The 17,171-nt window shown below is 46.4% G+C and overlaps 1 protein-coding gene across 1 annotated transcript; it reads left to right on the forward strand.

Annotated features, from left to right (window-relative positions):
- The first annotated feature begins 5,542 nt into the window (after positions 1 to 5,542).
- On the forward strand, positions 5,543 to 6,422 carry LOC105858057 (small ribosomal subunit protein eS4, X isoform-like). Its single transcript, XM_076002868.1, has one exon. The coding sequence runs from the start codon at positions 5,560 to 5,562 to the stop codon at positions 6,349 to 6,351; it is 792 nt and encodes a 263-aa protein (XP_075858983.1). The 5' UTR covers positions 5,543 to 5,559; the 3' UTR covers positions 6,352 to 6,422.
- The last annotated feature ends 10,749 nt before the right edge of the window (positions 6,423 to 17,171 follow it).

Below are 17,171 nucleotides of genomic sequence, written 5' to 3' on the forward strand. Positions count from 1 at the left end.
GAGGGAAGAGAAATGGGGGCTGCAGCTTTGTTCCTCTGGATATGTCATTTATTACTATATATATATATATATATATATATTTTTTTTTTTTTTTTTTGAGACAGTGTCTTGCTCTGTCGCCCAGGCTGGAGTGCAGTGGACTCATCATAGTTCACTGCAACCTCAAACTCCTGGGCTCAAGTGATCCTCCCACCTCAGCCTCCCAAAGTGCTAGGATTACAGATGTAAACCATCTGTGCCTAGCCCCCTCTGGAATGTGCTTCAAATGTGCAAACAAACAATGTAGCAACAAGGACACAGGAAACAGAGGTTGGACATGGCAAGCTGTTTCCATTCTTTGCAACCGCAGAGAAAAGCTGACAAATAAAACAGGGGGGGTTCCCATGGGAATGCCGGAGGCTGGCCATCCCTGGCCCAGTCCTCCCAGCGTAGGAAACAGAGGCTGCTGGGAGGCTGTGCCTGCAGCCAGAGCAGGCCTGGGGGTCTGTGTGCCACTGTAGGCCCAGGCCGCCTGCTCCCCTCTCCTTTTCCCAGCCCCTCCCACCCGCCCTCCCCCAGGCCAGTCCCAGGCCTGTCTCCAGTCTGCCTCAAGCCTCATTCGTTTTGAATTTTCTTGGTTACATGGTACATTCGTTTTGAATTTTCTTGGTTAGATACTACAGGTTGCTTCGCAACAGGAACACGACTCACCTACTGCTACGAACACAAGGAGCAGCTCTGTTCCGCATTTACTTTCAGAGGGTCCCTAAGGGCTAGATAAAGAGGGGCCGCATTGGAAGCAACCCCAGGTGCAGAGGGGATCCACACGCTCTTGCTCACGGTTTACCGTGCCGGTGCGTGTACTTCCTCTTTAGCCGGCCACCTGCCGCTCCATCTGCAGGAACAGCTGCCGCCTGCGGGTAGCCCCTGGCCGGGAGGATGCAGACCAGCTTTGGAGATGCTTCCACTGGGAGGATTCCAAGGACCAGGCATAAGTAGACCCCCGGGCTATGCGAGCTGCAGCTTTGGCGGCCTCTCCACGGTGTATGCTTATTGCTTGTTTTAGATTTAGAGGTGATCATAGGAAGCGTTACATAAGGTCTTAGCACGTCTTCACCTCCAGGTAATGCTTTGTTCACATTCGAGGTCAATACATTGAGTATTGATTGTTGTAGCTGACGTTTCTGAAGGGATTTCCTGTGCGAGATTCCGGGCTAAGTGCCACGCAGGGGGAGTCAAACCCCCCGTGAGAAGAGCACTCTGATCACACCCATTTGGCAGATGAGGAAACTGATGCTTAGAGAAGCCAAGAAACAGGGCCAGCGTCACATGGAGCAGACGCAGCACCTGAAGCCCCCTCCTGCCACCTCCACACTTTCATTTCTTCCTTGGCACTAGGTGTCTTCCAATCCTCCTGAAATGCTCGAAGGAAAATAAACATACGCCTGAGTTCTGCGCGGCCCCCGGGCATATTGCAACTCACAATGACCTGAAACAGGGGAAAGAGGCAGCGCCAGGCCCTGAGCAGATTTGCTTCCGGTTATGACATTTCCGCCTTCAGGAGAATCAGAGACCGCGTATAGATGGAGCGATTGCAGCGTCTGGAAGGAACACGAGCTCTTTACCAACAGTTTTCTTTCAGTGTAAAGGGAGAACAAATAGGTTCTATTTCACTAATTTTTAAATTCCAATTAAGAAAACATTTTTAAATAGAAAGAAAAATCAGCAAAGTATGAAGCATATCTTAATAAACCTAGGGATGGCCCTCACATTGAAAAGAGAAGCTCCCTCATCAGGTAGAACGAGGTCAAGTGGAGAGGATGGGACTTGAGACCTCAGCTGGGGCCTCTGCCGGGGTCTCCTCTGGCCGCGGTGGGCGGTGCCAGGACCCGACGCGGGGACTGCCCGAGCTTCCAGCCCTTGTGGCCACATCTGGACTTTAATCAAGGAGACAGCAGGTGCAAGAGAAAAACCCACTGCAGGGTGGCTGAGATTTGGGAGAAGAATCACCCATTACCTCCTGGTCACACCTGCTGCTGCTGTGTGGGGTTCAGGGGATGTCAGCCCTCCTGGGACAGTTTGCTCCAGAGCTTGTCAGCAGCTCTGAATTGCAGCTTTGATTGTTGCTCAAAGAACAGCTGAAGGAAGCTGCCTTCTCAGGGATCACGACTTTTTCCCTTTTCCCTTCTCAGCTGGCTTTACTGGGACCAAAATCTATGAACCTTGGTTGCATGACACACATAACGAACACCAGCCTTCACGTCGTCCTGTGGGTGCCCATCCATCTCTCTGCACTCCCCGGCTGGGCCTGGGGTTTCTAAATGGCCGAAATTTCCACGTCCTGCCATCTCCAGCATCTAACACTATGCCTGACCCACAGTAGTGCCAATTAATGGGTGTTTAATGGACTAATGGATTAGCACTAAAGTCTAGATTGCCTGAGGAAATGTGGAGCAAATTAACAGAGCTGGAACCGAATGTAGACACAGAAAGGCAAAAAACGCCTTCCAATTCTCACTCTGGCCCAGGGCCGTTCCCACACAGGAGGTGTCCATGCACGGGGACATGGCCGCCGACCCTTCACAGAATGGCCTGTGTTTCCAATGGGCCACGTCACCTCAGCTACACTCTCAATTCAGAGTGTAAAGAGAACGCCCCCCACCCCTTGTCCACACAACCAAGACCCTCTCGCCCCGCCATCTGGGGCACGAAGCTAACTCCAGGGGCCTGTTCAGGTTTCACAGGAAAATGAGAGTTTCTATGGCACCTACATTTTCTTTTTTAAATTAACCTCCCTACTTTAAGCTGGTATAAATGCATCCCAAGGGCTCGTGACGACGGGGAAAATTGCTAAAGGGTTAGATAAATACGGAGTAATCTCATGTTGACATCAGCTGGCATGAAATCTTCAGTGTCTCTGCTTAACCAAGAGGGCACTCAGCAGCCACCCAATTGGGACTAAACCTAAAAATTATCACCAGTCATTAAGTCCTCCTGCATGGAAGTGGCTGAGAAAACATAAATAAATACTCACAGGCAGCACAAACTGTCGTGTAAGCACCTACTTTTGTCATCAATGCAGCATTGCATTATTTGGGACATTTACTCTTAGTCCATAGAGAGAGATGGGTTTGAAATCCTTCTCAAGGATACAAAATAGAACACAGAAAAGGAAACAGAACTATCTTCAACATTTACCCAAAAAGAGATTTGATAAAGAACAGCAAGTATGATTTTCCTTTTAGCAGCTCAAAGAGTACTGGAAGCAGACTTTAAAAAAAAAAATTAGAAAGGTTTATGCCTTTGCATTCTTGAAGTATTATTTATATTTAGTATAGTATATGAAGTATATTGTTTTTAAAATATAAAGCAAGTATATTCTTTTTAAAATATGAGGTTTTCTTGTCTGGGCACAGTGGCTCACGCTTGTAATCCTAGCACACTAAGAGGCCGAGGTGGGCGGATGTTTGAGGTCAGGAGTTCAAGACCAGCCTGAGGAAGAGTGAGACCCCGTCTCTACTAAAAATAGAAAGAAATTAGCTGGACAACTAAAAATACGGAGAAAAAATTATCCGGGCATGGTGGCGCATGCCTGTAGTCCCAGCTACTCGGGAAGCTGAGGCAGGAGGATCGCTTGAGCCCAGGAGTTTGAGGTTGCTGTGAGCTAGGCTGATGCCACAGTACTCTAGCCCAGGCAACAGAGCATGACTCTGTCTCAAAAAAACAAAAAATATGAGGTTTTCTCTATATATCTAACTATGTATGCAGTTATTTTCTTATTAAATAAATTCAGCCCCAAAGTTGCCCTTGCTGTCAAGAGCATCAGGACGTAGCTTGGCCTCTGACCTTCGTCATTCAGTGTGTTCACTGTGCACTGTGCACTGCTTCCCAGGCTGCATGTGGTCAGCCAAGGCGGCCTGAGAACTGGGACCCGAGGATAAGATGAGCCAGCCAGGAGAAGAGTCAAGAACAAAGCCAACCAGACAGAGAAACAGCAGGCTCTAAAGCTTGGAGGGCTCGTGGGGTCCCAGCCAGTGAATGAGAGAGCACTCTGGTCTGGGAGGAAGCTGAAAAGGTGCTTGGGCCAGAGCATGAGTGCATTCAGAGAAGGATGAGAAGGCACTAAAAGATTTAAACAAGGAAGTCACATGGCTGGTTTGCAATTTGGAAAGATCGTTTTCTTTATTGTGATGGTGGTTACACAGATCTACCCATGTGATACAATTGCATAGACACACATACACACAAACACGTGAAATTTGATCAAGCCCGTGGATTGCACCGTGTCAATGTCCTGGTTTCCATACTGTTATATAGTCATGCAAGACACAACCATATTTCCATTGAGGAAAAACTGGGTGAAGAGTACATGAGATCTCCCTGTACATTGTTTTTTGTTGGGATTTTTTTTTTTTTTGCAACTTTCTAGCATCTATAATGATTTCAAGATAAAAAGGTTAAAATTTAAAGAAAGATCATTTTGGCTCAGATGGAGGATGGGTGGGAGGCTTTTGCAGCAGAGGGGGCAAGAAACAGTTGGAACAGAGGTTCTACAGAGGGAGATGAATTTGAAATATATTTTAAAAATAGAACAAATAAGATGTCCCAACAGATTAGATGTTCATGGGGGAGGGAGGAGAAGGAATCAAGGCTAACTCAGAAGTTTATGGTTTAAGCAATTGGATCGATGGTGTCGGTATTCTATAGACTTTTGAGGTTTTCTTCTGAAAATAAAAAAATCTTTGGGAAAAAAGGTTCCAACTGGCTGTCACTTCAAAATAAAAAACCTAAATAAATATCTTGGGAACAATGTATCATTAGCAACATTTGGAACAAAAAAGAGTAGATTTTAGTCCAGGAATTGAATTAAAGTTAGAAATTCGTGTTCTACACACTTGATCTTAGCCAAAAGGCCAAGAAGCGATAGAAATTCGTGTTCTAATTAAGGTTTTCCTATGAATTATGTGACCCTGGATGACGAATTCAATTCCCTCAGAACCTCAGTTTTCTCATCTGCATAAAGAAGGGCCTAAAGCCAGAAATAAAGCCATATACCTATAACCAACTGATCTTTGACAAAGCAGACAAAAACATACACTGGGGAAAGTGCATCCTATTTAATAAATAGTATTGGAAAAATTGGGTAGCCATAAGCAGAAGAATGAAACTGTATCCCTATCTCTCACCATATAAAAAAATTAACTCAAGATGGATTAAAAATTTAAATGTAGAACTTGAAACTGTAAAAATCTAGGAAAAAAAACCTAGGAAAAACTCTTCTGGATATTGCCCTAGGCAAAAAAATTCATGACTAAGACCCCAAAAGCAAATACAACAAAACCAAAAATAAACAAATGAAACTTATTATACTAAAATTATACTAAAATGCTTCTGTACAGCAAAAGAAATTATCAACAGAGTAAACAGAAAACCTACAGAGTGGGAGTAAATATTCACAAACTATGTATCCGACAAATAATTAATATCCGGAATCTATAAGGAACTCAAACAGCTCAGCAAGAAAAAACCAAATAACCTCATTAAAATGTGTCAAAAGCTCTTTCCGTGCTTAGCGCAGCCATGGCCCGAGGTCCCAAGAAGCATCTCAAGCGTGTAGCAGCTCCAAAGCGTTGGATGCTGGATAAGCTGACTGGTGTGTTTGCTCCTCGTCCATCCACCGGTCCCCACAAGCTGAGAGAGTGTCTCCCACTCATCATTTTCCTAAGAAACAGGCTTAAGTATGCCCTGACAGGAGATGAAGTGAAGAAGATCTGCATGCAGCGCTTCATTAAAATCGATGGCAAGGTCCGAACTGATATAACCTACCCTGCTGGATTTATGGATGTCATCAGCATTGACAAGACTGGAGAGAATTTCCGTCTGATTTATGACACCAAGGGCCGCTTTGCTGTTCATCGTATCACACCTGAGGAGGCCAAGTACAAGTTGTGCAAAGTGAGAAAAATCTTTGTGGGCACAAAAGGAATCCCTCATCTGGCGACTCATGATGCTCGTACCATCTGCTATCCTGATCCACTCATCAAAGTGAATGACACCATTCAGATTGATTTGGAGACTGGCAAGATTACCGATTTCATCAAGTTTGACACTGGTAACCTGTGTATGGTGACTGGAGGCGCTAACCTGGGGAGAATTGGTGTGATAACCAACAGAGAAAGACATCCCGGGTCTTTTGATGTGGTTCACGTGAAAGATGCCAATGGCAACAGCTTTGCCACTCGCCTCTCCAACATTTTCGTTATTGGCAAAGGCAACAAACCATGGATTTCTCTTCCTCGAGGAAAAGGTATCCGCCTCACCATTGCTGAAGAGAGGGATAAGAGACTGGCAGCCAAACAGAGCAGTGGGTGAAATGGTCTCCATGTAACATAATAACATGTTAAAAAGTTATTTGTACTTAATTAAAGATATTACAGTGTGAAAAAAAATTAAAAAATAAAAAATAAATAAAAAATAAAATGTGTCAAAAGACATGAACAGCCATTTTCCAAAGAACATATACCCTAATATTCTGGAATTTTAAAAAAATATTAATTTACAAATGGCCAACAAACATATGAAAAAATATTCAATGTCACTAATCATCAGAGAAATGCAAATTAAAACCACAATGAGATACCACCTTACCCTAGTCAGAATGGTAATTATTAAAAAGTCAACCAGCCTGAGCAACATAGCAGGACCCCATCTCCACCAAAAAAAGAAAAACAGAAAAAAAATCAGCTGGGCGTGGTGGCACGAGCTTGTAGTCCCAGCTATTTGGGAGGCTAAGGCAGAAGGATTGCTTGAGCTCAGCTCAGAAGTTGGAGGCTACAGTGAGCTATAATGACACCACTGCACTCTAAGCCAGGCAACAGAGCAAGACCCTGTCTCAAAAAAAAAAAAAAGTCAAAAACAATAGATCAATAGATGTTGGCATGGATGTGGTGAAAAGGGACTAATTATACACTGTTGGTGGCAATGTAAACTAGTACAATCTCCATGGAGATTCCTCAAAGAACTAAAAGTAGATCTACTATTCAATCCAGTAATCCCACTACTGGGTGTCTACTCAAAGGAAAAGAAGTCATTGTATCAAAAAGATACCTGAACTGGTGTATTAATTGCAGCACAATTCACAATAGCAAACATATGAAATCAACCTAAGTGTCCACCAACTGATTGGTGGACAAAGAAAATGTGGTATAAACCAGGGAATACTACTCAGTTGTAAAAAATAATGAAATCATGTCTTTTGCAGCAACTTGGATAAAACTGAAGACCATTATCCTAAGTAAATCAGGAATGGAAAATCAAATACTGCAAGTTCTCACCTGTAAGTGGGGGCTTAAATATAAGTATGCATGGTCATACAGAGTGGAATAACAGACATTGAAGACTCCAAAGGTGAGAGAGTGGTAGCAGGGTGAGGGATGAAAAGTTATCTATTGGGTACAATGCATACTTTTTGAGTGATGGATACACTAAAAGCCTAGACCTCACCACTATTCAATATATCTAGGTAACAAAACTGCACTGTATCCTCAAATATATTGTAATTTTAAAATGGACTAAACAGAAGAGCTCTGAAATTCTGTGAACCTGAGATATTAATATTGAAGTTGGTCAACTCTTTCTTACAACAGTACTGGGTTTAGTCATAGTAAGCAGTACTGCACAATTACATGTGTTTTTTGTGGGCACTAATTCTCAGAACATAAGTTGCTTTTAATTTTGTGTCTATGCCAATTTTGCATTCCAGGAAGAGCCCCCATGTGGCTCCTAGTGCTAGAAAATCAGCACCTTTGCAGGTGTGTGGGTGCTAATAAAATACACCGCAACCCCTGAGTGCTGTTTTGTCTTGCGTAAGCCTCCAAGCTCTATGTGCTCTGCACCAGGATCAGCTTAGAGGACATGGGGAAGCCACTGCCAGCTGGGCTGAAACTGTATCTGGGCTTGGGCTCAGCTGATGGATGCAGGGAGTGTAGATTTAGTGCATACATGGTTGGTCAGCTGCCTGGACACACCACTCCATTCAACCTCCTCTGCTGCTGTAATTAGACCTTACTCCTCACTTCTTATCCTAAACTATACTGGGGTCATTTGCCTGGAAGCCATATTTTGAGTATGATTTGATTAACACACTATGTTAATCTCCATGGAGATGGTACTAATTTATATTGCCACCAACAGTGTATAAGTATTCCCTTTTCACCACATCCATGCCAACATCTATTGTTTTTTGACTTTTTTTTGAGACAGGGTTTTGCTCTGTTGCCTGGCTCAGAGTGCAGTGGTGTCATTATAGCTCACTGTAGCCTCCAACTTCTGAGCTGAGCTCAAGCAATCATCCTTCTGTCTTAGCCTCCCAAATAACTGGGACTACAAGCTCATGCCACCACGCCCAGTGGTGTTTTTGCTTTGTGTCAGGCATTGTTCTGACATCCTTACGTGGGAAACTCAGTCTGTGTGACAATCCTAAGAGATAGGCAACATTAATATCCCCGGGAGGAAATGGAGGCACAGAGAGTTGAAGTGACTTGCCCACAGCTAGGAGCCAGCGTCTGTGAGCCTAATCACTCGCTGTCCAGCCAGTGGACCACAGAGCCCTGCTTGCTGGGGGCCCAGGAATCAGCCCCCACCTCTGCCTCCAGCCCGTGTGATTTCTCCAGCCTAGAGGAAGCTGGACTGAAAGGGTGAAGGCCTTGAGAGCTTAAGTGCTGCTTGGACATGTGAAAGCCCCAAGTGGCTCAGTTGCTCACTGGGAGGCCACCAGAGGTCATCACACGGCTGTGTGCTCAACTTTGTCAGTGCTCTGTAGTCAGCACACTCCTGAAGTCCCAGGCTTGCCTCCAATCTTCATTTCTAGCCCCAAAGTGGAGTCTAAAGTGCCACCACCAAGACATTGGCTGAATCCAGAGCCGTCCCCACCATGAGGTGACAGGGAAGACGTTTGGGTGGGAAGATCTGGAAACTTCCTTAACCTGCAACAAGAAGATCTGAGAAGTTCAGTAGCCAGACACTTCTGAAGGGTCCCCAGAAAGGAGAAACCCCTCAGGCACCAGGTGGGTACTGGCCATACACACGCAGGGTGGTGACAGATGCCACTTTTTTCCAGCCTAGAAAGGTAGAGTTTCTTGGGGTCGAGTTTCTGGCTGGGAGAGTTTAGGAAACAAGAGGTCACAAAGGTGGGGCCTGTCATGGTGAAGGCCCCTCTACCCCCTGCAACTGTTCTGCTCTCCCACCTGCCAGGCAGTGACAGGCTGCTCAACCATGAATGATTCCTAAATGCCCCCCAACATAAGCCAAGTCTGAGTGACACCCCTATCACAGGAGATGGCCATGTCGGGAAAGATGAAAACAACATGTATGAAGTCAGAACATTTTTGTAAAATCAAACATCTGTGACATTCAGATCTTTATTTTGCCTACACTATGGGGTCATTTATTTCTCAGAGGCTGTATTCCTAAAGCAACTCGGACAAGCCAGTGGTCTGGTTTCCCAGAACTGGTGTGGACAACCCAGGTCAGTTTCACAGTGTTGATGAGCCTGAGGCCAGGGGCTCCGAGGGCCCCACCTACCCACCTGGCCAGGCTCCTCTCCCACTGCGGGGTCTCCGCCAGCTGCCTCACACCTGCCAGTGTCCTTCAGGCAAAGCCCAGGAGACCTGGGGGCACCACTGGCCAACAGCAGGCCTCAGCGATGGATGTGGCCAGGTCACCTGTGGAGGGGGGGAGAGTAGGGCACAGTGAAGTCAGTGGAGACCCTCGGGGACCTGCTTCTGAACCCAGACCTGGAAGGCAGACATAGTCCACTGAAGGTCGGAAGTGCCGAGATGACACTGGGTGGACCTTCTTTGAAGGTCAATCAATAGTTATTCTAAGAACTCTCTGGGCATTCCCTTTTTTCTGCATTTTGATTCCTGATTGGATCCCCTAAGTCTAGCACTCCCCCAGTCGGTGACCTGATTTTAAAAACAAAAAATAAGAAAAAGAGACAATGTCTTGGGAGCTACTTCGTGTTATTATCTTATGAAGTCATTGGAGTTTCTATTTATAACCAGCTACCTAAAACTGCAAACATGTGCACAGTCTCCCCGGCCTCTACCAACACTTTACTTCTTCCGCTAGCCATTAACCTCATCCAACATGCCTTATTGTTTATGTAATAAATAATAGGAATTCGGAATATTGCCTAGCAATTCACAGGTGCTCAATAATCCTTATTGAATGAATGAAAAAATGGACTAATATTGACAAACATCGTCACCCACAAATCCATTCGGAGTCCACCACTGGCAGGGCTTCACGGAGTTGCTTCTCTCTTGGGTCCCCCTCCCTGTTTCCTCCTCCAGGACCCCTCGGCCTTCCTTGTTTTAGCCCTCGGATCCCCCGGGGTCCCTGTGCGGCTCTTGGTGACTTGGTTTCCACTGGAGAAGCTGAGGCAGCTCTGTCGCCTTGAGCTCAGCAGAAGGCGCCCAGAGCTCTTTAAAGTGAGATAACTGGCCAGTCTCAGCATCATTGCAATGCATTATTTCTCCCACAGCGTCTTGGTGTCTTCTTTTCTTAAAACCAAAAACATTTGTAGCAAACAGGGAGATTCCAGGTGGGAGGGGTAGAAGATGGCAGACCCTCCCCCCCACCCCCCCCCCCCGCATGGGAGTCAGACTCACTCTGGGTTCAAGAGATGAGTACTTGCTCTTGAGGATCTGCAAGGGAGTGAGGAAGACGGGATCTCACCTGGGCCGTGGCAATCGAGGAAAAGCTGAGCCACCAGGCAACTGGCCACGGGGACGAGCCAGAGCCACTGGGCACCACCTCTTGGAGTGCAGAACTCACCTAACATGGGGACTGGAAGGAGCTTCCAATTAGTCACCCTAGTGACCAGGTGGTCAGAGCGTGGGGACCCCCTAATGGGGAGCATAAGCAGGATTTTTTGTTCTGATTTTGGAAACATCGTTTTTTAGGTGTTTTTTTTTTTTTTATAGCCGAAGTGTGAAGGTCAGCATGCAAAAGAGACATGACCCAGAAATTCCAATGGCTGAGTCTCCATCCCTCTCCCAGCAAATGCTACAACAGGCCAAGCCATGACTAGTGCCATTGAGATGAAACCTAAACACTCTCCAGGGACACGAACGCCTCCAGCCCCTTCTCCACCAACATCAGAGACAATAGAGCTCATCTGACTGGAAACCACGTCAGACTCCAAAAACGGCTGTTTCAAAAAAATAATATCATGGAAATCATCCAGGCTGGGCCACATGCATGTCACTTAGAAAAAGAAAACCAGTTCATTCTCCTCTCCTCCTCCCGCTCCTGCTCCTCTTCCTCCTCCCCCCTCCATCCTCCTCCCCCTCTCGATCTGCAGGTGCTCTGAAATGAGAGGCCAAATCCCCAGCTAGGAGAGGGACTGACAGCATTACCCACTCCACTAATGGAGCGAAGACCCCGGGGCAGCCAGAGATTTAAAGCTCTCTGTGCCAGTTCTCCTCCTGAGCCAATAATTCCCCATTTGTCTGCAGTTTGCTGAGGTTGAGTCTGTCGTCAGCTTTAATGTCCATCTAAGACATTTTGAGATGTTATTTTTAATAAAAGCAACTTGTCCTTCATCAAGAAAAGAGAAGAGAGTTGGCTTTGCTCCAGCTGATTTCTTAAAAAAAAAAAATGAAACGGGTAAATATCTGCCTAAGATGTCCCAGAAATGAATGTTCTCTGTTGTTGAACAAAATTGCTCTCCCAGGCAGAGATGTAGAAGAAGCACCCGGATGTGGGGAGAATCTGCGTCATGTCAACACACATTCACCGGGTGCCTGCCATTCGCTGGGCGTGGAGAGGGCACGCGACCTGGCCACCCATCTCATGGGGCATCGCGACACCACGGCTATAGAGCCAGCTCTCCCCAAGCACCTACTCTGTGCTGGTGCCTGATGTCCATCCTCTGATCTCAGAACAATCTATTGACGCAGACGATACACAAGGCCAAGCGCACAAATGAAGAATAACAATACAAAGATATATATCTGAAGTTCCAAATACATGGTAAAGAAAACTCAGTTACTAGAGTGGTGAGGAAGGAAAGGTCAACGAGGTGGTCCTGCGAGGCTTCCAGAAAGTCCGGCAGCAGGAGAGAGGGGGGCAGGGAGGGGCAGCCCAGGCCACGTTTCAGAGGCCAGATTAGGACACAGGAGCTGGAAGAAGAGGAACGGGGGGCAATGCTGGGGCAATGGCACAGGCCGCTGTGGGTAGGGAGGAGAGCCCTTCATTGGGTTGATGAGGTCCCCACATTTCTGCACACATATCGCTAACGGGCTCCCCAAATGTACAGAAGCCAGCCCAGAGCCCCCAGGGCCACCATCCAGGCTGGGCTTCTCTGCTTCCTGGGAAGCCGCCTGCAGCCATTTCCTCTCATGACATCTTGCTCTTCCTGACCGCCTCCAGCACTTCGGTGGGGAGAGCCCAATTATTATGTGCTTATTTTTACAGCCACGTGTCACTCTTTGGTCTTGCATAATGTGCACATTTAGCATCTCCAACAAGACGGCAAGTTCTTGCAGGTTAGGAGCAGCAGTTCACATTTTCCGTCTCCTGTCCCCCCATGTCTGGCTTTGCCCAGGACTCAACCCTCGGTGCTCTGATCCTCCCTGTCACTTTTGTCGAACATGTCACAGTTCACTCAATCATATAACCTTTTTACAAAAATACAAATTTTAAGTGAAGTGTTTATTTAATTGAATTTCTATACGCTGAGTCTCACGTGCTGTGGTCAGTCTCCACCAAGAGTGGCGAGAGTTCCAGTAGCATCAATGTCTGAAATATGTCACCTGCTCAGCCATCACTCACCCAATGGTCTCCACGGCCCGGAGCACAGCTGAGAGCCCAGAAGTCAGTCCCAAACGCTCAGTACATTTATTCTGATTTTACGTTCAGTCCTAACGAGCCTGGTTGTCTGGTTCACAACTCCATGGCAGCAGCACACAAGTCAGTGGGAAAAGAGAACCTGCAGAGGTCAGCAGCAGCAGCAGCAGCAAGAGAAGAGAGTGCAGGACGATTTTAAAGCTGTAAGAGAGGCTCAAAACAATGGCAATTTGAGACCATTTTAGATAAAGGCTGAAAGCCTTACCTCATCTGAGAGCAACCCTATCTTATAGTAGAGCCTGGGAAGAAATATCTGCCTAATACTTTACATTTTGCAAGTATTCTGTCTGCTTTCTCAGACATCTTTTGGAGGACACGAGGATGTATCATTCTAATTGTGCATATAGAGAAATGGAGATCGAGATGAGGTGACCTATCCAAGGCCATGGGGGCTGTAAACAGCAGAGCCCAGAGACTCAATCGCTCCATCTTGCACCCTCAGCGTGTTCTCTGGGTCAAATACGATGAGAAGAGATTGATTAATTTTTCTTTGTGGCTTCCCATCTCCGTCCTCTCCTCTCCATTCTCCTGGCAGCCCTGAAGGCCCTGCCCTCCTCCACTCTCCCCGACCTGCACTTCTGCGGATTTCTCTGGCTGCTTCTCCTCACCCCAGTCGGCACCCCTGTCCCCCCAACCCATGACTGCAATCAGTCTTCCCAAAATAACACCCTTTTTCTGGCTTTCGACTTCTCAAAATCCTGCAATGCCTCCCTTTCTCCTACCCAGTTGAACCTGAGCTCTTGAGTACCTGGCACAGATGCCCTCCAGGACCCGCCCCCCCGCTGGGGCCAGCTTCCTGTCCCCTCTGCTCCACCCACCCCAAGTGCTCTGGACTCACTCCCCTGGATCCCTTTGCTCACTGTCTCTCTGCGCCTATTTTTCAATGCAATAATCTAAATCATGGCCACAGTTTAAGACCCAGGCTAACTGGCACCTTTTCCTAGGGGCCTTTCTCGACTGCGTGGCATTCATTAATTTCTCTCTTTTCACAGATCATATACTTTTTTTCTTGGTACTTTTCAATCTTGCATTACACTACGTGTTTTTTTTTTCCCCTAGCTGCCTAATACGTTATTGTTGTCTCTCTAATGAGATGGAAAGAATACTAATGACAGAGACCATGTCTTACTCAATTTTTTTTAAGAGACATGTCTTACTCTGTCACCCAGGCTAGAGTGTAGTGGTATCATCATAGCTCACTGCAACCTCATACTCCTGAGCTCAAGCAGTCCTCTACTTCAACCCCCTGAGTGGCTAATTTTTCTATATATATATATATATATTTTTTTTGAAGATACGGGGATCTTGCTATGTTGCCCAGCCTGGTCTCAAACTCCTGGGCTCAAGTGATTCTCCTGCCTCAGCCTCCCAAAGTGCTGGGATTACCAGTATGAGTAGAGCCACTGCGCCTGGCCCTACTCACTTTTGTGGTTCCCTCCATAGCTCTCTTAGCATAGAACTGGACACTGTGTAACTGAAGGATTCATTGCAGTTTCCCAATAAATGTGCAGTTATTGTTTGAGACGGGGGCTTCAGACCCATGGACTGCCTAGTCCGTCCATCCTTCTTCCTTCCTTCCTCTCCTCTCACTTCACACCCTCTCCTTTTGATTAAGATCACTACCACATTCAGCTGCCCTGGGTTGAGCAGAATTCAGTTCCTGAAAATGCATTACTCATTCTCCCAGTGAAGACCTTTCTGCAAAATCCTCTAAAATTAATTATCAACTAGGGCACTTTACAAAAGAATCCAACCTAATAAACTATTTACTCCAAACACTCTCTCGGTATTTAAAAATGAACACATGTTTTGTAGAGCTATAATCAGTGCATTCATGCTGTTTTGAGTTCTGTGGCTTTTCTTTCTTTAACTTACATTAATTCAAATACAGAATCCATAATAATCAACATTTTCACATAGCATCTTATTAGCTATCTCATATTCCATCATGTTCCAGAACCATAGTCTGCTAAGTCGACAAAGTACCCTGTAGAATATATTTTCTGCGGTCTGCATGGTGGGGGATGACCTGACGCAGGTCCCACCAGAGAGGAAATCCTGACATTTCATTTCTCTTTCACAGGCTGCCACAAATCTTTTTACAGTAGCTGCCTCCAGCTAAACGCCAGCTTGCTGCTCAGGAGTGAGGGGGAAAGCTAATTTCCACTCCTGCCTTTCACCTGTCTCTTTCTGTTAGCTGCTCAGCCCAGGCAATTTTGTCACTGAGAGGAGGAAGTCAGGCTGCTTGTTGGTTTTTCATTTTTATACCCACCTATGTCCCTTGGTGGTAAATGTCACGTCCAAAACCAGACCCGGGGGTCATTCTGTTCATTAGCTCTCATGATGCCGGAACACACTTGTGCTGCTGTGGGGTAAACGGATGGAGTCCCCGTGCTCTCAACATGCCAGGAGGAGCACAGCAGCTCCAGAGGCCCAGGGAGCTGCTGCTCAGCACACTACAAAAGAGGCATCTGAAAAAATTTACAAGAAGCATCTGCTGAGCACATGTGTGCACCAGGCCCTGAGAGAGCAGAAGTTCGCCGTCTAAGGGGGAGGCAGGAACAACCACAGGCACAGTGAGCAGTGGCGGATGCTGTGGTAGAGGCGTGAACTTTGTATGAAGGGAGCTGCGGGCGGCATGGGCCAGCTGCCTCCCCAGCCCCCACCCCTGCCCCTCTTTGAACACCCTGACATCTTTGTGGGGAGACCCTGCTCCCAACTGGCAGCTATGCTGGTGGGCGGGGCTGACTCTACCCCTAGCTCCCAGGAGGCCGGGTGCTCTAAGTGGCCCATGAGTAGCTAATGAGCATATCTCATCTTCTTGGCCTCAGCCATTGGTTCAGGGATAAACATGTGACCCCAACAGTCAATATGGCTGGAGGAGATTTGCAGGGGCTTCTGGGAAGGAAAAATATCTTCCTTCTATTGGAACCATGGGAAGAAACCTCATTCCCTTTGAATGTGACTGAGCATGGATGTGTAATTGCAGGAGCTACAATGGTTACAATCTCACGTCTACCTGAGAACGGAGCCAACATCAAGGAAGCAGAGACAGGGAAGGACAGAAATTGGGGCCGAGCACATCACATGAGCCCTGAATCCAGCCAGACCTGAGGCCAGGCCAGGGGAGCTGGGCCTTTCAAGAACAAGAGACAATAAATGATCTTTATTTCTGAAGCCTGCTCAGTTTGGATTTTCTCTTAGTTGCAACACAATAATAGAATTTGATTGTTGTTTGGTTGGGGAAATTGACAGGCAGGCAGTTAGCTGTAATAGGATGTGATAGGTGCCATAACCACAGAGGTAACAACCAAGAGGAGGAAAGATTCACTCTGACTCAGAGTGGAGGGGTCATTCTATATTGGAGGCAAGAATGAGGAGTCACCAAGGTACAATATCTCATCTCAGATGGCTTCATTGGCTTTCAAGAGTCCTTAGAGCCATTTAGCTACAATTTCACAGATAAGAAAGTTCAGAGCCAGAGGAGGGTGGTGATTTTCCCGAAGTCACAGAGTTATATGGCAAGGTTGGAACAGGAAGGGAGACATTATTTTAAAAATGATTTTCTTTCTTTTTTTTTTTTTTTGATACAGGATCTCACTCTGTCACCCAGGGTAGAGTACAGTAGTGCAATCATAGCTCAATGTAACCTCCAACTCCTGGGCTCAGAAGTTGGAGGATCCAAATGATCCTCCTACCTCAGCCTCTTGTAGCTGGGACTTGTAGCTAGGACTACAAGTGTGGACCACTACACCCAGCTAATTTTTTATAGAGATGGGGTCTTGCTGTGTTTCCCAGGCTGGTCTCAAACTCCTGGCCTCAAGAAACTCTCCCACCTCGGCCTCCCAAAGTGCTGGGATTACAGGCATGAGCCACTGCACCTGGCAAAAAATGATTTTCTTAATTTTAATCCAATAAGACTTTTAAAAATTTTATTTATAAATCCCAAAAGAATGGTTTGTTATTTTTAAAGTATTATTCCCTTTTTTTTTGTTTTTTTTGTTTTTTTTTTTTTTTGAGACAGAGTCTCGCTTTGTTGTCCAGGCTAGAGTGAGTGCCGTGGCGTCAGCCTAGCTCATAGCAACCTCAAACTCCTGGGCTCGAGTGATCCTTCTGCCTCAGCCTCCCGAGTAGCTGGGACTACAGGCATGCGCCACCATGCCCGGCTAATTTTTTATATATATATCAGTTGGCCAATTAATTTGTTTCTATTTATAGTAGAGACGGGGTCTCGCTCTTGCTCAGGCTGGTTTTGAACTCCTGACCTTGAGCAATCC

Source organism: Microcebus murinus, chromosome 5 (genome assembly GCF_040939455.1).
Source record: "Microcebus murinus isolate Inina chromosome 5, M.murinus_Inina_mat1.0, whole genome shotgun sequence".
NCBI lineage: Eukaryota > Metazoa > Chordata > Mammalia > Primates > Cheirogaleidae > Microcebus > Microcebus murinus.